General features: G+C 39.0%; 1 protein-coding gene across 2 annotated transcripts in view; it reads left to right on the top strand.

Annotated features, from left to right (window-relative positions):
- Nucleotides 1-21555, top strand: part of MCFD2 (multiple coagulation factor deficiency 2, ER cargo receptor complex subunit) — a 134353-nt gene that overhangs the window by 28108 nt on the left and 84690 nt on the right. For both annotated transcript variants that reach the window (XM_044060236.1, XM_044060240.1), the window contains exon 3: nucleotides 19294-19453. In XM_044060236.1, the coding sequence (XP_043916171.1) occupies nucleotides 19294-19453 (160 nt within the window). The remainder of the gene's footprint in view (nucleotides 1-19293; nucleotides 19454-21555) is intronic.

The following is a 21555-nucleotide window of genomic DNA, read 5'->3' on the forward strand; positions in this document are numbered from 1 at the left end:
GTAATATAAATGGAGTTTCTGTTAACCTTTGAACTCAGACCAGGTGTTAAGATGATGCAACATGAATACTGGGAAAACCTAAGTGTCAAAAGTGATGTAACTTTGGGAGGGCCTTGGAGACATGTTTGTTAGTAATGTTTAAGTACTATTTCTCACAAGACCAAAAAGGCATTTTGATTTGGACCTCTAACGTATCGGCACTCTGCCTTGTGCTCACATGTAAGTTTTAGCACTGTGAGTTCTTGTAGGAATAGTTAAAGGTAGTAAAGATTAATTGGGTATTTTTCTGTGAAATCAGGCCTGTCCTACTGTATTATTAGTTTCTGTGTGATCTCTGAACTCTTGGATATCTCTGTGGTGTAGTAGTTTTGTCGTTTTGATTATTAAATATTTTTGAAACCTTCTACCTGTGGCTGTTTTGTGTAGAGATAAATTATGCTTTAGAGTACATTATATATTTATAGAGTTTACTGTCTAAGCCTTTCCAGTAAGACTTGGACTGAATAGTCACATTACCATTGGATAATATTGCACCGTAATAATTGGGCACCCTTTTAAGGGCCTGTTAGTAGCTGATATTATTAACTGGGTGGTGGCAGTAATTACTACCGTATAGTCTGGGTAAAGGGACACAGTTGGAGAATCTGTGTCAGCCTTTCCCAGGAGTGTCTGAAGTTGTATAAATACTTATCTCCGTGTGTGTGTTGTCAGCAACTTGGCAGGGACACGAAGCACTGGTTGGACAGAGAGGGTACTGGAAGTTCTAGCTTGCCCAGTTAGGCTGAGACCTGGACCCTATAGCTGTGCCAGTGGGGAGTCTTACTGGGGACCTGGTAAATGTCCAAAAGATGAGTTCTGTATTTTTGACTTGATTTTGTCTGAGAAAATAACTGTATTTTGACTGCCAAATAATGAGCTATAACGAAGTGCAAGTGTTAGTGGGATATGATTCATAGTTAGGAAATAATTTATTGTTTTGAAAGTGTGTTCTAAACCTCATTGATTCTGCAGGTTAGGGTGTTCCCTCTTGCATTCCAAGTCATGGTTTGATCTCGACAAAGGGATTTATAAACTTTATGAAACTACAAAGATTTCCCTTAATCTGCATACCATTCAAACCTGTCAGTGTGGCAGGTCATCTGTGGTACTTGTTATATTTCACTTTCTCCCAAGTCTGTAATGTTGTAAGGTAAACAGCTTTCTTTTGCAGTAACTGATTTGCAGCAGTTCTGTTTTCTGGATGGATGAAATCATGTGTTCATGCATGCTGACCTTTTCCTTGGAGTTAAGTTTGATTTAGTTATAAGTACAGAATCATTATTCCATGTATGCTTAAAAAAAAATACATATTTTCCTGTGTCAAAATGCGCAAGCTTATTTAGAGGCAAATGGAATGCATCCCAAACTTTTTGTTCATATGTCTGTCTTGTCCTAACCAATAACATTCTGTGTTTCTCTGTCAACGATGACAGGAATTTTGTGTTGCTTGCAACTTGTGCTTTTATGAAGAAATTAACCATGTAGTTGATCTGAAAGTCTTTATTTTTTCACATTACTGGATGCCAAGCCTTCAGCTTCTGGCAGTATGATGTTATTTTGCCTCCTCTAGTTTTTGTTACAGCAAATGGTGCATTCAGGGAATCCCAGATACTGTCTTTCATTATCTTTAGAAGATGGCATGGCCTCTTCGTTTAAACCTCAGCTATAAGTAAATTGTCCTTTGTTGCTGCTTCTGATGGCAAATGATTAAGAGACCATTGCCCAAGAATAGTGGTCAATATTTGATTAGCAGTTTTATGACTGTCAACTCCACTTTATTTCCATAACAAGCTGCACTATTAGCTGCAGACGAGAGACTTTGCATTAATATTAGAAACTCCCAAACACTCATTCAGCGTCAGATGAGACTTGTGCTACTGCAGAAGTTCTCCACAAGACAAACCTTTGTCCCTGCCCCCAACACTTGGAATAGCACAAAACACTTGTAGTAAGTCACAGAACTAGTAAGCATGAGAATGCAACTTTTGAAAGATGCAGTGTCCTGTACTGTTTTTTGTCTTGACTAGTTCACATATGGATTGTTACTGGCCTACATGTAGAAAGGGTGTCCAGTGTATGACTGCATGGCCAACTTTCCTGTGTCAGGGCTGTTTTGCCTTTCATTACAGTACCACTTGAATGTACAAGTGTAGGGTTTCATGGCAAATAGACAAGAACAGGCTGAGAAGGTGTAGACAGAAGTCAGTAGTAGGACGTGATTATACTGATGTCATTGTGATGGACAGGGGTTACAGAACTCGCACTTCACTGTCTTCCATATGTGAATGTGTTACAGAACCAACAGTATGGGGTTTGATTCCCACCACTTCCGCTGCTTAAAACTGCAAATGCTAATTGGCCTTGAGTGTGTGCACAGAAAATGTGCATTGCTGCATTGGGTAATAATAGAGATCTGATAACCCATATAAGTTCCACACTGTGTAAGGTGCAGATCATACCTACAATCACTTTCTACCAAGGATTTTACTCACTTTGGATTGAACCCAAAACGAGCCTTTCAGTGCAATTTGTGCAGTTTTCATACACCTCTTATAGTTTTACCCAGTGGGGGTAGTGATTTATGTAGCACCATCAGCCTCTTCACAAAGTATAAGGAATATTTCCACAGTTTAGTCGCAACTAACAAACAAGAACACCCTTACTATTTACTCTTAAACAGCTGTTAAGCATTCAGGTGATGGCAGCTAGGTTTGCTGGATAGCCACCCAATAGTTGCATAAACCATTGGCCATGAGTATTGAAAGTAAAGTATTTATTTTATGCAGGGAAGCAAATTTGCTGCACCTCTCCTAATTGTATATACCAGTTTGGAGACCACAACAAACGTGAGGAAAGGGCACATCCCAGTACAGTAGAGTCAATTAAAAGAACCAGCCTTCCAAAGTTTCTGGGTAGGAAAAATCCATAAAGTCTGAGTATGTAAACATTATATGTATTCACTTGAGCATGTTTTTTGAGCTTGTAGCCAGCTCATGTGTGAAAAATATTCTTTATTGTCCACTGGAATCGCTGAATGGTTGAAAAGTATATTCCTGCATGCAGAAAAGTTTTAGTTTTTTTTTATCTGTTCCAATTATATGTTTGGAACTACCCTAGGTCCCAATTAGTTCGGATAATTGAGAATCTACTGTATTGTATACTGGTAATTTATTAATATCACGTTTGCTGTTTCTCGAATGAGGCTTATTGAAGGCTGAGGCTTTTATGCTTGAGGGGCATTTTAACTAAAATTTTAATTTAAAGATTGGGGAAGTGTTTTTACGTGCTCAAATTGTGTTTGCCTTTTTGGTGCTTGTGTTTGTATTACTGCTCAAAACATTTTTGAAGAGGTTAAAGCATTGGGAAGTATATGTTATTCTGGATTGAATTTTTTTTCTCATGTACACTTCATAGGTTCATACTAGGCTATCTGCCCTAGGGCATTTATAAGCCTATCCAGAATGTGTTTGGCTTTCGCCACCCATTTTAAATTTATTTTGCTATGCCCTTTTTCGAGGTTAGTATACTGTGCCTCTGTCTAACAGTGACACAGAAGTGATACCCGGGGTAAACCTGCGATCTCCCATCCACTCATCAAGATTCCTCTTGAAGAGCGTCAATGAGGGACTCTGCCTAACCTGGACTGGGATTTTATTCCAGAGTGAAGGGAGCCTCTGGGTTATGAATCTGTCCCTCCAGCATGTCCTATTCATTTCAGTGCTGATGTTCAAAGTCTCTCGAATGCGTAGCTCTATGGGATTTGGATTTTCTGAGGTGCAGATTTTAATGTATACCACCATTTTATAAGTAAAATTTGGTATCCCTTTAAGGAATGAAATAATTAATGGAATGAACAAAGGGAATTGATATCAATTAATCAATTTAGAAGATTTAAAATAGTATAAAAATGTGGTGGAAAATTTGTATTCTGATGAAGTTCGTAGGTACGAACGAAACCTAGGTAAATAAAGGACTTTACAGTGTGGTACGTTGTGGTGGTGTTCCAGCAAGTTGTAGCAGTTTTGCCTAGCTGTGAAGGTTTGTCCTGTAACAGCTGTTATTATCTCCTCATTGGCATTGCTTCCATCTCGCTGTCCAAAAAAGAAGTTTCTGTGTTTGTTTTGGTTACTGTTTTTTTATGGCTGGCGAGAGTGGGTCGGCGGATGTCGGGAGTTTGTTGCAGCAAATACAGGAAACCTTAAGAGAACATTCGGTTCTCATTCAACAAATACTTACAAAAGAGGCGGAAGGAGTAAATAACTCAGGGGATAGCTTGGGCTTACCCCTAACGCAACCTACACCACCTATGAGAACAATGCAAGGTAATTCTGATAAACGTTGCCACACGCATGAAATTAAAGATATTGACTTTTTGAAAACTAACAAGTATAGCTTTCATGGTGCACATTCTCCACCACGTACAGAAGTGGATGTTACGGCTCATTCCAAATCTATGCATGAAATGTTAAAACTGTTTGAAATCAAATTGTTTAAGCTCAAAAGAATTCAGTTAGAGAACAGCTATTTGGCCCGTAATATAGAGTTGGGTATTGTTCCGAAAGGGCTACGCCTTTGGAGATATCCAAATGGCAGTGAACAACAGGAAAACATGTTAAATGAACTTCATGCCTTTTTTGACACTTGCGGTATTCAACTTATGGAGATAATGGTCAAATATAATAAACTTAAAATTGAAGACTTTCTTAATCAATTAGAAGTCCTTAATAGAGACATTTCCAAAGATCTTTTATTTGACCAGTACTACGATCACTACTCGCATATCATTACAGATGTCACACACAGTTGTGACATCCTTTTTCAAAAGAAAAATTTGAAAATACAAAGAGACACCAACAGATATGCTCTTAAACAAGCATATCCTAAATCTCTCATTAAAAACGACAAGCACCATGGCAACAGAACACAAGCGTTTATAGCGGAAGTTGTGGATGACGTCAATCCGCCTTACGAAGGTGAAGACGAGACCGAAGTTCAAAATGATAATGAAAACATAACTGCTGAGGGCGTCAGGAGATCTGATCGACTTAAAAATCAAATTGACTATGCCAACCAACAAGAATACTATCAAAAAGGAGCGAAACCTAAAAAGACTTTTTTGGGAAATTACACGCAAGGTTGGAAGCGGAAGTTAAAGGTTATCAGAGGCCAGCACTTAGGAAATCGTGCAGCAGTAATTATTATGAACTAAATGATGTCACTGACTTTCAATATGTGAACAATATAACAGCAAATGTGAGTACGCCTAGCCACAATACATTGTGTAGTTATTTTAACAATGAAAGTATGGTGAATCATTCATTATGTACTATAACACATTCTGTCAACAATGTTACTACTTGTGTATCTAGTTCCAGTTTCAATGTTGCCATGAATGCATGTGAACAATCTTTATTATCTGTGTAGAAAAGAATCAAGAAGTTTTAAATAGTTTTGTAGATGATGAACTATTGAATCTGAGTATACATGAATATGATGATATGACGAGTAATGATGAAAATAACAAAGGTGGGGCTATGGAACAAAATACGACTGAGCAAATATGTGAATATGGATGGCGTAACATGGAACAACATAATGAAGTCAATTGTTTTATAGATTGTAACCCAGATAACTACATTCAATCTAACAAGGATTTGAATACACATGTCATGGTGTAAAGTACTATAGCTGATGGTGAAAATGTTATTAATATTACGGAACATGATTTTTTAAGTAATCCAATTATAGTGACCAATGAGAATCAAGATTTTAGAGTGTTTAATTATTCCACGTTAACTATTAATGGAAAGCATGTTAAATTGTTTTCAAAAGGGTTTAATTTTGTCCCTTGTAAAAAAGGTAGTCTAGTGGAATCCATACTAGACTTAAAATTATTCACACGAAAATTAAATTTAAAAGTATTTTTTCAGAACAAAATGGAAGGCCAAAATGAACAATGTAATACGTTCACTAAACCTAGTCTATTTAATCCGCCCATGAATGAAGATATAGCTATGTTTGAAAAAATAAGTGAATATGATGTAAGAATGTTTCATAAAACATATAAAAATAAATTACATTTAATATGACAAATGAAGAACAACTTCTTTTTGAAGAAATAAGTAATAATATGAATGTAAGGATTATGAGGCCAGATAAAGGCAATGGTATGGTCATTATTGATAGTAATGATTATAGTACATATATGACTAATATGTTATTGGGTAATTCCTATGTGGAAGTGAGTAAAAATCAAGTTAATATAGCCTTTAAGAGAGTAGACGTGTTATTGGATGATATGTTATATCAAGGTGAAATATCTGAGAAAGAACATGATTATTTATATAATGAATATCCAATAATAAGTGGTATCTTTGGTATTCCAAAGATACACAAAGGCCTCAATAATCTTCAGTTTCGACCCATAGTAGACGGGAAAAGAAGTAAAACATGTTATATAAGTCATTATTTAGACTATTTCTTTAAGGAGAGTATGGCAAGATTTACGTATATCACTAAAGATTCATGGGATTTTTTTAAGTAGACTTAAAGAAATTAAAATGGAAAGTGAATATATTTTTGTAACTATTGATGTCTGCAACCTTTTTACATGTATTCCAAATGATATAGGTTTAATATGGCTCGAAGAACAATTGTTTGAGACACATTTATACGAACAGGAAAAAATTAATACATTGATCAACCTGATGGAAATTGTTTTAAATAATAATTTTCTGTATTTTGAAGGGTGTTATTATCAGCAAATAAGTGGAATAGCAATGGGGGCACCATGTGCCCCGATGTATGCTAACTTCATCATGAGTTATTGGGAAAACAATTATTTGTTTCAATCAGAATGCTATCAGTATATTAGGATGTACACCAGATATATTGATGATATTTTTATCATTTGGAATTATGATAGAAAAACATTAGTCTTTTTTGGAATATATTAACACAACTGTTAGATTTTTAAAATTCACTTATCACATTAGTAATGATGATATTACCTATTTAGATGTGAATATTGTATATAATAGAGAAACAAAAAGTTTGAAAACGAAAATTCATAGGAAATCCACATTTTCAAATGCGTATTTACATTTTAATAGCTGGCACCCTGACCATCTGAAAAAAGCCATTGTCAAAGGGCAGATGGTCAGGGCTGCCAGAATGGTAAGCGATGAGCAGGATTTTCTAAACGAATTACAATATATAATAAAACTTTTTACAAACAGGGGTTATCCCAAACAGTTTTGTGAGAATATATACAATGAAGTGAAAGAAAAAAGGAAACATGGTATATATACGTCAATATTAATATCTGGAATTTCTAATCAAATGAAAATTATAAATACACCTAATACTGGAAACAAATATAATAATGTTCCTTTATATATAACTACTTATGACTCGTATAAAAACATAGAATCAATAGTGAGAAAAAATTGGAATATGTTGGCAAATGAAAGAACTTGGAAACAATTTTTCAGGGATCATTAAAATTTGTTTATAGAAAAAGTCCATTTAAAAATTTATTTGAAGATGAAGGAAGGACAAATGTATTAATAGGATCAAAGGAAATTATAAATGTGGAAAATGTACTGTATGTAGTCATATAAAATGTACAGGTATGGAGATGATGGTAAATGGTTGCAGAATCAATGTAAATGGGCATTATAATTGTTATACATTAAATGTTGTGTATTTGTCCTTATGTCAACAGTGTAAAGCCTTTTATGTAGGAAAAACTAATAGGCATTTTAGGGAACGAGTAAAAGAACATATATTTTAGATATACAACATCGTAAAACCACAAATGCTTTAGCTAGGCATGTTATTGATAATGTACATCATAAATTTAAGTTTTGTGTTGTTAGTCAAATACAATATTATCAGCAAGGGAAGATTACCAAATACCATTTAGATATGGAAGAGTTAAGATGGCAACTTCAGTTGAATTCATACAATCCTCTGGGGTTGAATGAATATTTTACGATTATGCCACTATTAAGGATAAATAAAATAAATGGTACATAGTATATACATGTGGGTTCATTGAGGTCACTAATTATTGATATATATATATATATATATATATATATATATATATATATATATATATATATATACACTTTTGATAGTAATATGTTTTATATGGGTACAGGTAATATAATTCATATTATTGCATGTATTGTATTATATATGGAGTATAATATGTGTAAATACACAATTTATACAATTTATACATATTACATTCATATAGTATTGTCATTATTATTATTTATGCAGGATTGTATTTGATATAACAATTTAAAAATTATAAAATTTGGTGTTTAGTTACATTATAGTTTAAAATATATACAGAAGTATCACCATGACTGGTTTGTATTATTTATGTAGTTATAAGTTTTAAATTGTATTCATATGTTGTACATATATCATATCAATGGTTATGTATAGAAACATATTATTGTAATGTTTTAGGATATGTTAAAGTTTTTAAATGTAAATAAGTTACACAATGTATCGGTGTTTTGGAGCAGATTTTAATGTATACCACCATTTTATAAGTAAAATTTGGTATCCCTTTAAGGAATGAAATAATTAATGGAATGAACAAAGGGAATTGATATCACTTAACCAATTTAGAAGATTTAAAATAGTATAAAAATGTGGTGGAAAATTTGTTGATTGTATTCTGATGAAGTTCGTAGGAACGAACGAAACCTAGGTAAATAAAGGACTTTACAGTGTGGTACGTTGTGGTGGTGTTCCAGCAAGTTGTAGCAGTTTTGCCTAGCAGTGAAGGTTTGTCCTGTAACAGCTGTTATTATCTCCTCATTGGCGTTGCTTCCATCTCACTGTCCAAAAAAGAAGTTTCTGTGTTTGTTTTGGACTCTGGAATAAAATCCCAGTGCATGTTAGGCAGAGTGAAGGGAGCCTCTGGGTTATGAATCTGTCCCTCCAGCATGTCCTATTTATTTCAGTGCTGAGGCTCTTGAGCGCGTAGCTCGATGGGATTTGGATTTTCTGATGTGCAGCATGTCAATTAATTCCAGGTTGGACATGGCTTTATACGTCAGGCACAGATCGCCTCTGAACAGGCGGTATGCCACTGAGTAGAGCGGGAGTTTCTTTATCCGGGCAGCATATGGCATCTGTTTGAGCCCTTTGATCCTCTTGATGAGGTACTTTTGGGGTCTTTCCAGTTGCTGCAGGTGTCTGGTAAGGTACATCCCAAAAGGGGCATTGTACTCCATTACGGGCCTGATGAGGGATGAGTAAAGAGGCACGATGACCTCCCCTGATCTAGATGCGAATCCCTTCATGATTAGGTGGGCTATATAAAATGTTTTTCTAACCACTTTGGCCACGTGGTTGTCAAATGTGAGATTGCTGTCAACTTGGGTCCCCAGGTCCCTAATTACTTCTTCTGTACTTAATGGATTACCACCTATGTGGTAATTTGTGGGCACTTTGTTTTTGCCAAAGGGGATGACTATACACTTTTTGGCATTTAGCTTGAGGCCATGGCTCTGGCACCAGTTGTCTGTTTCTATGAGGCCCTTTTGGAGGATGCTTGTGTCTGCTGGAGAGTCGATTATGGCACCCAGTTTGCAGTCATCTGCGAACTTGGTCAGCTACAGTCCTTCCGTGTTGGCCTGTACCTCCGAGAAATATATACCGAAAAAGAGAGGTCCCAGGACTGAGCCTTGTGGGACACCACTTGTAACTGGTTTGGAGTCTGACATGGCTCCAGCAATTCTAACCATGTGGGTTCTGTCCTTGAGCCAGTTTGCAATCCATCTAGTGACATAGGGGTTTATATTTAAGCTGGTGAGCTTATCTATAATGCCCGAGTGGGGTATTGTATCGAAGGCTTTTGTGAGGTCCAGGTAGGCTGTGTGGAACACCTTCCCCTCGTCAATTGCCTTGGTGACTGTTTCAAAGAAATCAACCAAGTTTAAGAAGCAGGATCTGCCCTTAACAAAGCCGAACTGGGTAGGATCCAGTGTTTGTAGGTCCCCAATATCTTTATTTATGAGGTCCATGATGATCCTTTCCATAGCTTTGCAGACCAAGCTAGTCAGGCTTATGGGGCGATAGTTTCCAGGATCTGTTGAGGCACCACCTTTATGGAGAGGGACCACTGTTGCTGTACGCCACTCTTTGGGCACATATCCTGTAGTAAGGCTGAGATTGAACGGTAGTTTTATGTTTGGGTTTAGCTCTTCTTGGGAGTTCATGTAGGATGCAGCCCGGGACACCATCTGGTCCCATTGATGCTGTGTTTTTTTGCTTTGGAGAGGGCGGCTCTTACCTGAGCATCTGAGATGTTAGGGGGGCAGCACTCTGCTGGGATAGATATTTGCCCTTTTGGTGGGGAGGGGGGGGGAGAAGTTTGCGCTGAACCTGTCAGCTAGGATGTTGGCAATGTCTGTGGGTTCGGTGTATTTTTTGTCATTTTGGACTAATTCTGAGCATATCTGGGAATTGCCACCCAGGTTCCTAACATAACTAAAGAAAGCCTTGTGATTTATCCTTAGTGTCCTGTGCATTTTTTGTCTCTAAGCTGGCCTTAGACAATTTTATGTGTGCCCGTAGTTTTTTGCTAATACTGATCAGTGATGCCTTCCCTTTTTGGGATTTTTCTCTATCATTTAGTAACTTCCTCCTTCTATTGTATAGTTTTGTTTATGGTTGGGGTCCACCAGACAGGACGTCTGCCTTTGGAGGATTGGGTCTTGGTTTTATTTGGGATCGCATGATCCATGCATTCCTGAAGGTGTTCATAGAATGCGTTTATAAAGGATTCTGCGGTCTGGGCCGTATTTTCCACAGGCCCGGGGGCTTTGAAGGATTCCACCTCAGTTTTGAGGAATGTGAAATTTGCTTTAGAGAAGTTTTTCACTGTGGTTTTCTGGGCAGGGGGTGGGGTCGGGATGTGAATATCCAGTGAGATTAGTTTATGGTCTGATCTTACCAGTGAGGGATACACTTCTGGTCTGGAGCATAGAGTCCCCATGTTGGTGATGATCAGGTCCAGCATGTTTTCCCCTTTTGTGGGAGTGGTAACAAGTTGTTCCATAGCATTTGAGTTTATAAATTCTAGGAACCTTTGGGCTAGGGTGTTGGAGCTAGAGTAATGCTCCCAGTCTACGTTTGGGTAGTTGAAGTCGCCCAATATAATGGTGTTTGGAGAGACCTTCATATTTTCCAGTGTTCTCAGGAAGGCCGAGTGGGGTTCCTGGGTTTGGGAGGGTGGTCTGTAGCAGGCTATAAACTGGAAGGCAGTTTTACCCACTGTTAGTTGCACATAGATAGTCTCTGATGCTTCGTGCTTTGCCACCAACCTGGAGGTGTAGGTATCTTTGAATATCGATACTCCCCCTCCTTTTGTGGTTCGGTCCAAGTTTTGGGGCCGAAAAGCATGGTATGAGGTATAACCTGGTAGTGCTGGGGTGCTCTCGGGAGCCCTGAACCAGGTTTCTGTTACTGCACAGATATCGATGTTCTCCATGCTTAGGAGAGTTTCGAGTGCGTGCATCTTGAGGTTTAGACTTCTGGCGTTGAGTAGCATTACTCTTAGTTTCTTATCCCTTGTGATACCTATGGAGGTGGGTTTGTCTTTTGAGCCTTGCCTAAAAAAGGCACTATGGGGTAGCAAGAGCCTTTGCCAATATCCGAAAGCCCAGGGGTGACAGGTGCAAGCCGTCCCTAGCGAAGCATCGTGGCTTGTCGAGCATATCATCCCAAGCTGACAGGCATTGGATCCCCTTTGAATGACACCAGTACTTAAGCCAATTGTTGAAATTGATCATCTTGTCTTCATATTGTGGCATCATTCTTGGTGAGGGTAAGATGCTACTCAAGGTCAGGGTCATACCGGCCTGGGCTACATGCTCAGAGAGCTCCTTTATGTCTCTTTTCATGTAGTCCAGGGAGATACGTCTCAGGTCATTCACACCAGCATGGACAATGACTGAGTCATATTTGTACTTGCCTTGGAGTGACCTGAGTGCTTGTGTTATGTGGCGGATCCTAGCGCCCGACAGGCTGTGACCACATTCCTTCATTTCTTTTCTGCCCATGCACTTTCTGTGAGAGGGACTTGAGTTTTGACAGCAGAGTTTTTGTATAATTCTTTTATATTTCAATATTTTAAGGGTTGTGAAGAATTGTGTTTCATGTGAGCACTTGTTACCATAGGCTCAGACAATGCCTCTGTTTCTAGTGGATTATTGCAGTGTCAACTCTCTTTCCTCTGGTGTAGCCCCTTCCATCACTTTGGACCAGGAGTTTATCATGTCCCCTGTGGCTTTCTGTGTCTACTCTGGGCATGGGAAAGCTCTCTTCTTTGAGTCTCTTGAGTTTCTGTAGGAGGTAGTTCTTGGAGGAGCTGTGGAAAGAGACCTCTTGCCAGGGATGAAGTCTCATCTTGGTCGGTCTTCCTTTAGGTATGTCCCTAGAGAAAAAGATGCAAAAGGTTAGACTTTGCTTATCCATTTTGTCTGTCCATAAGGATGATTTTCTTACCTTAACCATAAGCTTATTGTGGGCTTTTTATCCTGGTGTGCAGAAATTCATACCCAAAGACCAACTCTGTCAGTATATTCCTAAGGATTATATGTCTGTGGATTCTGCCATAGATAGATATTCGTAAGGATTATATGTCTGTGGATTCTGCCATAGATAGAGAGAGGGTCTTTTTTTTTTTTTTTTTTAAAGATTCTCAAGCCCAGGTCTCTGCTTCAGATGAAAGTTTGTCCTCCAACTCCATTAGAGCAGTTTTCTAAGACTAGTTCCAGGATGAATGATTTATTCTTGTGGGAACAAGTGGGTATTCTTCCTAAACTGAGGAGATCTAGTATGATCTCTATGCTGCAAGTGGATTTACCTCGTACACCCATTTCTCCTGTTATGCCAGCCTTGGAGGATGTGTTAAATGCTACCAGTAATGACCCTGACCCTCAGCCTTCAGGCAAAAAAAACAAAAAACAAACAGTTGAACACGTTAAAATTCAAAATGCTGACCCTTCAGAGGTTATTGGTAGTCCATTCTTCTGAATTTTGTGGTACATTTGACCTAAAAGATGCTTATCACATTCCAGTAGCCATAGGCTTCAGAAAATTTCTCCTATTCTGTATCTTGTCATATTTATTATTTCTCTGTTGCCCTTTGAGTTGCCTACAGTTCTTGGGGTGTTTATAAAATGTCTAGCTGTAGGGATAGCTCATTGCAGACTGCAAGGCATTCACATTTTTCCCTACTTAATGACTTGCTGATCTTTGCCGTCTCTTTTGCGCGATGTCAGAGTTCTTTGGTTTCTTCACTCCTTATCTGTATGGACTGCCAGATAAATGTTCAAAAGTCCTCCTTGACTCTGTCACACAACATTGTGCTTCTAGACTACCTGCTAGATGTATTTCTTCAAAGGCATTCCTAATGCAGGAAGAGGATAATTTGTATCTGGAAATTTTTCTGATCTTCTCCAGCTAGAGACTTAAGCCAGATAGTATCTCAGATTATAGCGTTCATGGCTTCTTTGATTCTTGTGGTTTCTCTTGCCAGGTTATACTGGAAGAAAATTCAGTGGTTTAAAAAAATAGTGACCCATCATTCTCATCCTTGGGCTTTATCAAGAAAACTACATTAGTGGAGGCATTTAAGATGCCTTAGTTTTTGCTCCCGGAGCTGTTTCTGTGGATGTAAAGGAGTGGGGCCTGTGTGACAGATCAAAAGACCCAAGCACATACATGTCAGAGATGGTGGCTGTAATCTCTGCTACAGAATCTCTTACCTGTAGGCCCAAGGCCATTACAAATGCAGTGATATGGGGGGCACCAGGTCTTGCCTCCTGTGTACGTTGGCTGTAATGGTTTGGGAGGTGGCTCAATAGCATTTTATGACGTTACAAGCATAGTTCATGCCATCAGAGCAAAATGTAGTGGCAGATAATAGGATCAGAACAGATCCCTTTATTTAGTTTCCGTTACTAAGGATATTCCAGGAATGGATAGAGTTGTTGGAAACATACAAGATCTGTTTTGCCTCCTTTCAAAATGGAAGACTAAACAATGTACTTGGGCTCTTTGTAGGCAGGTCTGGAAAACTGATGCATTTCCATTCCTGTAGAGTGTGCGTGCGTGTGTGTATTCCACCCTATAAAATTTCTCAGACGATGTACTCGCACAGAACAGTTGGGTATACCCCAGCTTCAAATGACTTCAACTAACGTGCGATGATTCAATTCTAATGCCTTTTTCATGAGGATGTGTACTAAATGAGGCACGCAATCCTGCTACTTGAAATGTTTGCGTTTAACCAGTGGAGAAGATTTTCTAGTTGGCAACTTATAACTAAGGCACTATCAAGATTATTAAACCTGGTTCTCAAACATTTTATGCGAATTACTGTCCTATATCATCTCTCTACTCCTTTGGCAGGTGGCATTTATCAGCTTTTAAAAGGGTGGATTCTAGAGGCAACTTACATGGTTCCTCTGTATTTGATTCCTTTTCCTGGCCCAGAACTGGCTTTGCTAGGACCATTCTTTAGGAGCTCCTGGGCCCTTATCCTCCTCCTGGGTTGGATAAGCTTTGGTAATCAACCCAAATAGTCGAAGGCTACTGTAACTGTGAGAATGAGTTGCCCTTACCATAACCGTAGAGGTTTGCCGCAGTAGCCACATCCACCTTTTACTGTAAAGGGTTAGTTGTTGGGATAAAAATTATAATGGTCTTGGAGTAAGCTTTTTCTTGTTTGGCCAAGGAAGTCGTAAAGCTGTCTACAGTCTGACTGCTGATTTCCTCCATATGGCTAGCCAAATAGCAGTCGTTTAGGTTTGGGTGATATCCAAATTGTTCTGAAAATTGGCCGGTTATACCCTGGGCAGGATAAAACCCAAATAGTCGTAGACTACTGCAGTAATGAGGAATTCAAACATCTACTGTTACAGTGAGTGCAGTATACACACATGTACTTTGCCATTACTTCTAGAGAATGGAGTTTTCTGGTCAAAGAATCCAAACATGTAATACACTGGTGTTGGTGGCTGCTCTTAAAAGGGTTCCTAATAACTCTGATTCCTTGGTCCACTCACCAGAAGTCCTCTCCCTATCCTCCTTTTTAAAGGTTGCTATGAGCTTTTAAATATACAGGGTTCTCTGAGTTTGTTGCTATATTCCTCCAGTTCTGTGGCTACCAGAAGATGCCTTTTCAGCTGCTTCATTGTCTGAGCCCCTAAGAAGCCCCAACATAGGTTCATTCTCAATGCTTATACATTCCTTTACAGAATCCTACTGTAGACCCTACTTTCATTCTGTGGAGCCTGACAAACCTATAAGAGTTTCCCTTCTCCAGTCCCGCACTCAAGTCATAAGGGCAGCAGAGCTCCTAACTGGTATGGCAAAAAGGTGTACAATTGAGTGTCCTTAGGTTTTGGGTCTGTTAGCTGCCAAATCCACATGACTGTCTAATCTGAATAAAATGGGACCGATTATGGCAGATCTTAATTTGGGCACAAACGTATTTGCGTAATTCTGCCTCTCAGGTAGTTAAGCACATTCAAATGTGGCTATTGTATTGTGGGTGTTGCCTCTAGGTGCTATGAGAAGTATTGCTTTGTTAGGATTACAGTAATTCCCTGATTATGAAATGCCCTGCTAGACAAGGGTTTGCTGTTGGGTAACAACTTTCAAAACAGTTAGAGGAAAATTAACTCCTTGCATGAAATGGCTTTTCTCGTCTCCAGTGCCAAAGTTTTAAAGGAACTACCGATCCATTTCATGGCCCTTTTAAACCTTACAAATCTAATTGGCAGAAATGGAGGAAAAATACAGTTTAAAGTAAAATGGCAGAGGACTCTAATGGATTGTCATCCTTCTTTGCTCCCTCAGGACTACCTTTGACCCCAAAGGATCAGCTTCACCTCATTTCTCCAATTGCTTCAGAATTGCTGTTTCAGGGTGTCATAGAGCCATTGTCAGCAGTGTGTATGGGGAAAAGGATTTTACTTTTTCTAATACAGAGGAAAGAAGGCATCTGAAGGGCCCATTCTGGGTCTAGCCAGACTAAATACTTGTATGCAGATTTCAAAATTCAAAATGTTCACTTCCCAACTCCTTCTCACCCCTCAAGCATTGTACAGGTCTCGTGTAACCAAAAAGCTTTATCTCTATATTCCCATTTAAAAGGACCATGGTGGCTTCTAAAGCTCCGTTTTTTGTGATTGCATTATCTGCTTACTTTTCCTATCTGCTGATCAGAGTCTGTACCAAATGCATTTCTCCATTAGCAGATTACTGCCATCTTCAAGGTATATACATTTTTTCCTTATCTGGATGATTCCTGACTGGTGAGGCAGAGATCAGGCAAATATTCAGTGGCTGTAGGGCTCCTGTTGAATCTTTTCTACCACCTTGGATTCATTCTGACCCTTGTCATCCCAGCTGTCATCTCACCAGTTTTCCTGGAGTGTTGGACTGATGACTGCATCCCCCCCCCCCCCAAAAAAAAAAAAAACCTTTCTTTCTGTACAAAAATTGTGCATTGCACACAAACTTCAAATAGCTCTAGGTTTTATGGCTTTTTCCAGTCTGAATATTTTTCACGACAGATTTCACTTGAGAAGAAGCCAGTGGTTCCACAAATCTGTTTGGGCTCAACACTGCCTCTTCCAATACCAGCTGTCAACTTTAAAAAGAATAATCATCTGATGGGCTAAGTACTGTCCAACATATGAGACCTCCACTTCTTCCAGCTCTCTGTGACCACTAGGGCCTATACAAGCCTACCATAACAATTCCCTGGCTATTTCTTCCCACACTCTTTGCTTACCTGAGCATGAGCTCGTATGAGTACAAACGCATCAACCTGAAAGAGATGATGCCACAAATTATCTGAAAGCTGTACATTCACTGTGGTCTTGTGGTACTCTACTGGTGGCTGACAAAGCCACTGCAATGTGATAAGTAAACAGGGCAGAGCACCATTACCCTGCCTTGGCAGACTGGCTGGTAATTTGCCTGGGACATAGCATTTCATCATAACTTATTCTTTTAGGCAACCTACATTTCCTCAGAGCTGAATGTACCTGATTCTTCAGTACCTGTATACATATTGCTTGGTTATGGCCTAGTCTGCACTTGGACTAAAATGTTCACCTTTACTATCAGCCTGTTTTGTCACTGGCTTCCCTCTTGGCCTCGTTTTAAGCTGAGCAGCTCCTAAAGGAGTTTTCCATATTAGACCACCAAAAAAAGGCAACTCTGACCTGGTGTTTGAATTTTGTGTAGAAAAATTTACTTGACCTGTCTTTGAACCTGCGACCAGCTGTTTAAGGGGGAGAAAAATCTTCAGTGTGTGGCTGGCCATAGACTGATATCATCCAAAGATTCTTTATCTCAGTATATTACTATGAATAGGAAAAGAGTGTCATTTATTAAATGGCTATAGATAAGATAGCTTTTCCTTTGTTTTGCTGTTCCAACCATGGCACTCAAGATTTTTGCCATCCTGTTAGGGTAGTTGCCACCTGTGGGTGGTTTTGGAAAGATGTGGAGTTTTCTATTTTTGGAAGTTACTACCTAGTCCTCTATTCACCAAACATTTAGACTGGTTGCTTTTTCCCAGACTGGTTTTACTTGGCTGTTCTACAGGACATTCTGGACTGTAAATTGGCTCCATCCACACACTTCTTGAGCTTTAGCGGTCATCCCATCTATAGTGAATATTGCATCTATGTTCTTATGAAAAACCTAGTACAGTTGAATGGTTAAGTAATATAACAGTAGATCACTGTTGCAGTACCCTCCCTCCCCGTAATGAGGGGGATATTCTTTTCTTTTGTCTGTGTACTCATTTTCTCTATGACTGGACTTAATTTGGAACAATAGCTCCAGCCTCCCATTTCCGGGTCAAGAAAGTTCTGAATTGTAGTGCATCCATGTGTCCTCTTGTAATGTTACATCCACTCATGCTAAGATATGGACCATGAAGATGATGTCTGAGCTTTGTAGACTGTCCAGAAGTTCAGGATGGCTGATGCGTCCCACCTGTAATGAATACTAGTATAGTGATGTATTCAAACATTCCTGTTCTGTTAAGTTGGCTAGACAACTGTACTTTCTCGTTGAATAACTTTATATGCAGATAGGAACTGGCTTGGATGTGGTCTGGAGAGAAAACAAAAGATGCCCCACACTCTTTGATGCAGATTTGCATCATACTAGAGTAATGGATGCATTTTGTGAAATATTCCCCACCCCCGGACTGACTAAGTGCCTGCACTAAACATTGTCCTACAGTCTGCCACCTGGCGCCTCCATTATAACTTTAATATGCCGTGGATATTTGAGTAATGCTGTATCACTTGCCACTGGCCAGCAGTGGGCACAGCTTGGAATTGTTTTGTTTTTTAGATCCTCCATTACCACAGACCTCCATACTTATGCTTAAATTGATGGTTTGATGTGCATTTTGCCAGCTCAAGTGCAGTCAGTCTTCTCTTAATGCTTTTAATGTAGCGATAAGAATAGGGAGTACCGTATTTTGTCAAAGGGCGTTGTCCTGGTGCCAAGTTATAAGTCTCTGTTATTGTGGCAGGTAACTTTTAAGGGTGGCTGCTTAGTCCCTTTTTTTTTTTTTTTTTTTTTTATCTGCAGTTTAAGAAGGTTGATGTCTTTAAATAGTAAATGCCCTGTAGGGATTTGATGCTCTGTTCTCCTAAGATGTTGCAGAACCATGATCACTTCTGTTGTTTTTAAGAAGTGCTGTCTTCTCCCAATGCAGTTTTGTTGCAGTGTTATGTCCTGCTGGCAGTTTGGCTTGCATCTAACAGAGTTCCACTATTCATGTAAAAAAAAAAAAAAAAAAAAAAAAAAAGGCAAGAGTTCTCCTCTGTCTTAAAAATCTTGTCGTTGTGTTAGGTGTGTTGTGCAAATACCTCCTGGAATTTATTTATTGGTGAAGATGTTTGGAAGAGTTTCTGTTTGCCATTCATATTTTATGGTTTTCAAGAAGTTGACACCACGTGCACTGGTGTAGAGGTTGTACTCTGGAGCTTTGCACTACTTTGCCTATCAGTGGCACTTCAGGACAGGGGAAACACTCTTGTCAAGGAGGGGGTGGATTCAATGATAACACTTCTTGAACTTTCAGAAAAGTTTTACTTGACCAAGTTCTGACACCTTTCTTAAGTGGGGTGTTTTTTTTTTTTTTTTTTATGCATTTCTCTCTCTCTTTTTCAGTCACATTATGGAACACTTGGAAGGTGTTATTGAAAAACCTGAATCTGAAATGTCACCCCAAGAACTCCAGCTTCATTACTTCAAGATGCACGATTATGATGGCAACAATTTACTTGATGGACTGGAATTAGCAACAGCAATCACACATGTCCACAGGGAGGTAAGTAAAGAACTGCGTGCATCTGAGAAGGCCTTCTGGGATTTCCTCTTAAAATTTTATTTTCTGATATGCTGTTTATCCTAATTAAGAGTTGCTGGTGAGCAGAAACATTTATCCTGGCAAGCAGAAGATATAAGGCAGAAATAATGTTGCATTTACAGTGGTCCATCTTGGACTCGAGATGAACACCTACATGCATTTTTTAAAGAACTATTACTTTACCTAATAGTGTGTCTTTGTGGGAACAAATGGGCATCAGGCAAAAACTGACATGGACATGCTAAATCCCCATAGATACCCCATTATGAGTATAGAAACAAAAGTTGAGTCGGCAACAGTGACCACTGTGCCACCTTAAGATCTGCCAGAGGCTTGGATACCCTAGAGGGTGCTGGCACAATTCAAGCAATTTTAGTGGTTAACTGCACCAAACTGAAGATAACTTAACAGGTTTCTATAAATTTTAGGGCATGTTAGCAGCAATAGCATGCATCATAGCTGGACTGGGAGCACCTGTCCAATCATTGTTCCCATCATGGGTGTAGCCAGAGAATATAATTTCATTCCAGTGTACTGTTATTGCTTCCAACACTCCTGCCAGTGTTTTTATCCAGTTGTAGCCCGTTAAGAAAACCTAGAATTTTTTCAGTATCGGAAGTTTCATCTTTTTAGCTTTGGCCAATTAATTTTGAGGTTTATTTTGTGGTAAATCTGCTTGTGTAAACTTTTAATTTAAAAAAAAAAGTTGTGCGTTTATTTGAGCAGGGAACACACTGGGAAAGTAGCTCTTGTTTTCACTCGGTCAACCTACCTGCCAGCATATTCTGTAATTTTAAAGAAATTTCTGACAGGACTATTGTGTACTGCTTATGAATTAGTGTTTTTTGGGGCATGATTTGTATATGTGAAGTGGAAGTGTGCTATTTTTGCAAACTGTTTTAACAATTTACCTTCTGACTGGTTAGAGTGCCTTTAGCTGGATCTGAAGCATCCTTCTCATTCAGAGCATGGGTACTCATCCCAGTCCTGCTGGTCCTGGGTTCTCTGTTTTGTAGAAAGGGGAAAACAACTTTCCAGCAGGCCTTTGCTGATTACTTGGGCTTGGTCTTCCATCTCTGCCAATGGTGAGTGATACAGTAGTGGCCAGTAGTAGTTCCTTGGAACACACTCTTTTTCTGGATTTGTCTAGTGTAGACCTCACATCCTCTTTGGATATTCCAGTGTCTGTTATGGGCATAAGATACCCCATTTTCTAGGGGGGACACCCATTTTCTCGGGGAATACTGCATGATGTGTCTGGGAGAGGAGACCTCTAGGTGGTTCATACTTTTCTTCAATTGTCTAATTTCAGATTCCTGTAAATAAAATAAAATGAGCTTTATTCATTACACTATTCTGTATCTGAGAAAACACTATTTTGGCAAGTCATCCAAAGACAGCTTTCCCCTTTTCCTCTTCACACTTCCAAAGAAATTGCCCACCAAGCAAAAAGAGTTTGCAGTTGCAGATTGTGTTGAAGGTTAAGTGCATGGCCTGTGGTTTCTGCAAACAGACGAAAGCACAGACATTTGAGTTTTGGGCTGTGATCTATGCTTTTAATCTGTTATCTAATCTGGATAAGTTCTAGGAGTTTATACAGTCAGTACCTCTATGGTGTGGTACATCTATTAGTTTGGGAACACTAGCTTGTACCTTTTTAGGCAGGCTGGTTGTAAATGTTGGGAGTTGGCTCTTCAGCACTTTTTAACCAACCAGGTGTCTTGCATTTCATCAAAGCATAGTGACAGAGAGGCTGAGTAGGACCAGGACTGACTCTCATGAATGGTAATTGGGTGATGTGGTCTTTGAGAAATTGTCATGTTGTGGGGAATGCCTTGATAGATTTGCTTGCCTTCTTTCAAAGCAGACAAGATTTTTTTTTTTCATTCCCTTAGATGAGAGTTCTCTTTATGCATTTCACTATTTCCGTTTATATCCAGGATAATTCTGGAGGTTTAAAAGGACCCTCTAAATACTTGTGATGTCTCCGTTTTGGTGAAGGCAGTTTGGTTCTCACATTTTATGGACTTGGTCAAGGGAAATTGCCGCAAGCTTTCTCACAA

Source organism: Protopterus annectens, chromosome 1.part0 (genome assembly GCF_019279795.1).
Source record: "Protopterus annectens isolate FY-2018-M chromosome 1.part0, PAN1.0, whole genome shotgun sequence".
In the NCBI taxonomy this organism is placed as follows: Eukaryota; Metazoa; Chordata; order Ceratodontiformes; family Protopteridae; genus Protopterus; species Protopterus annectens.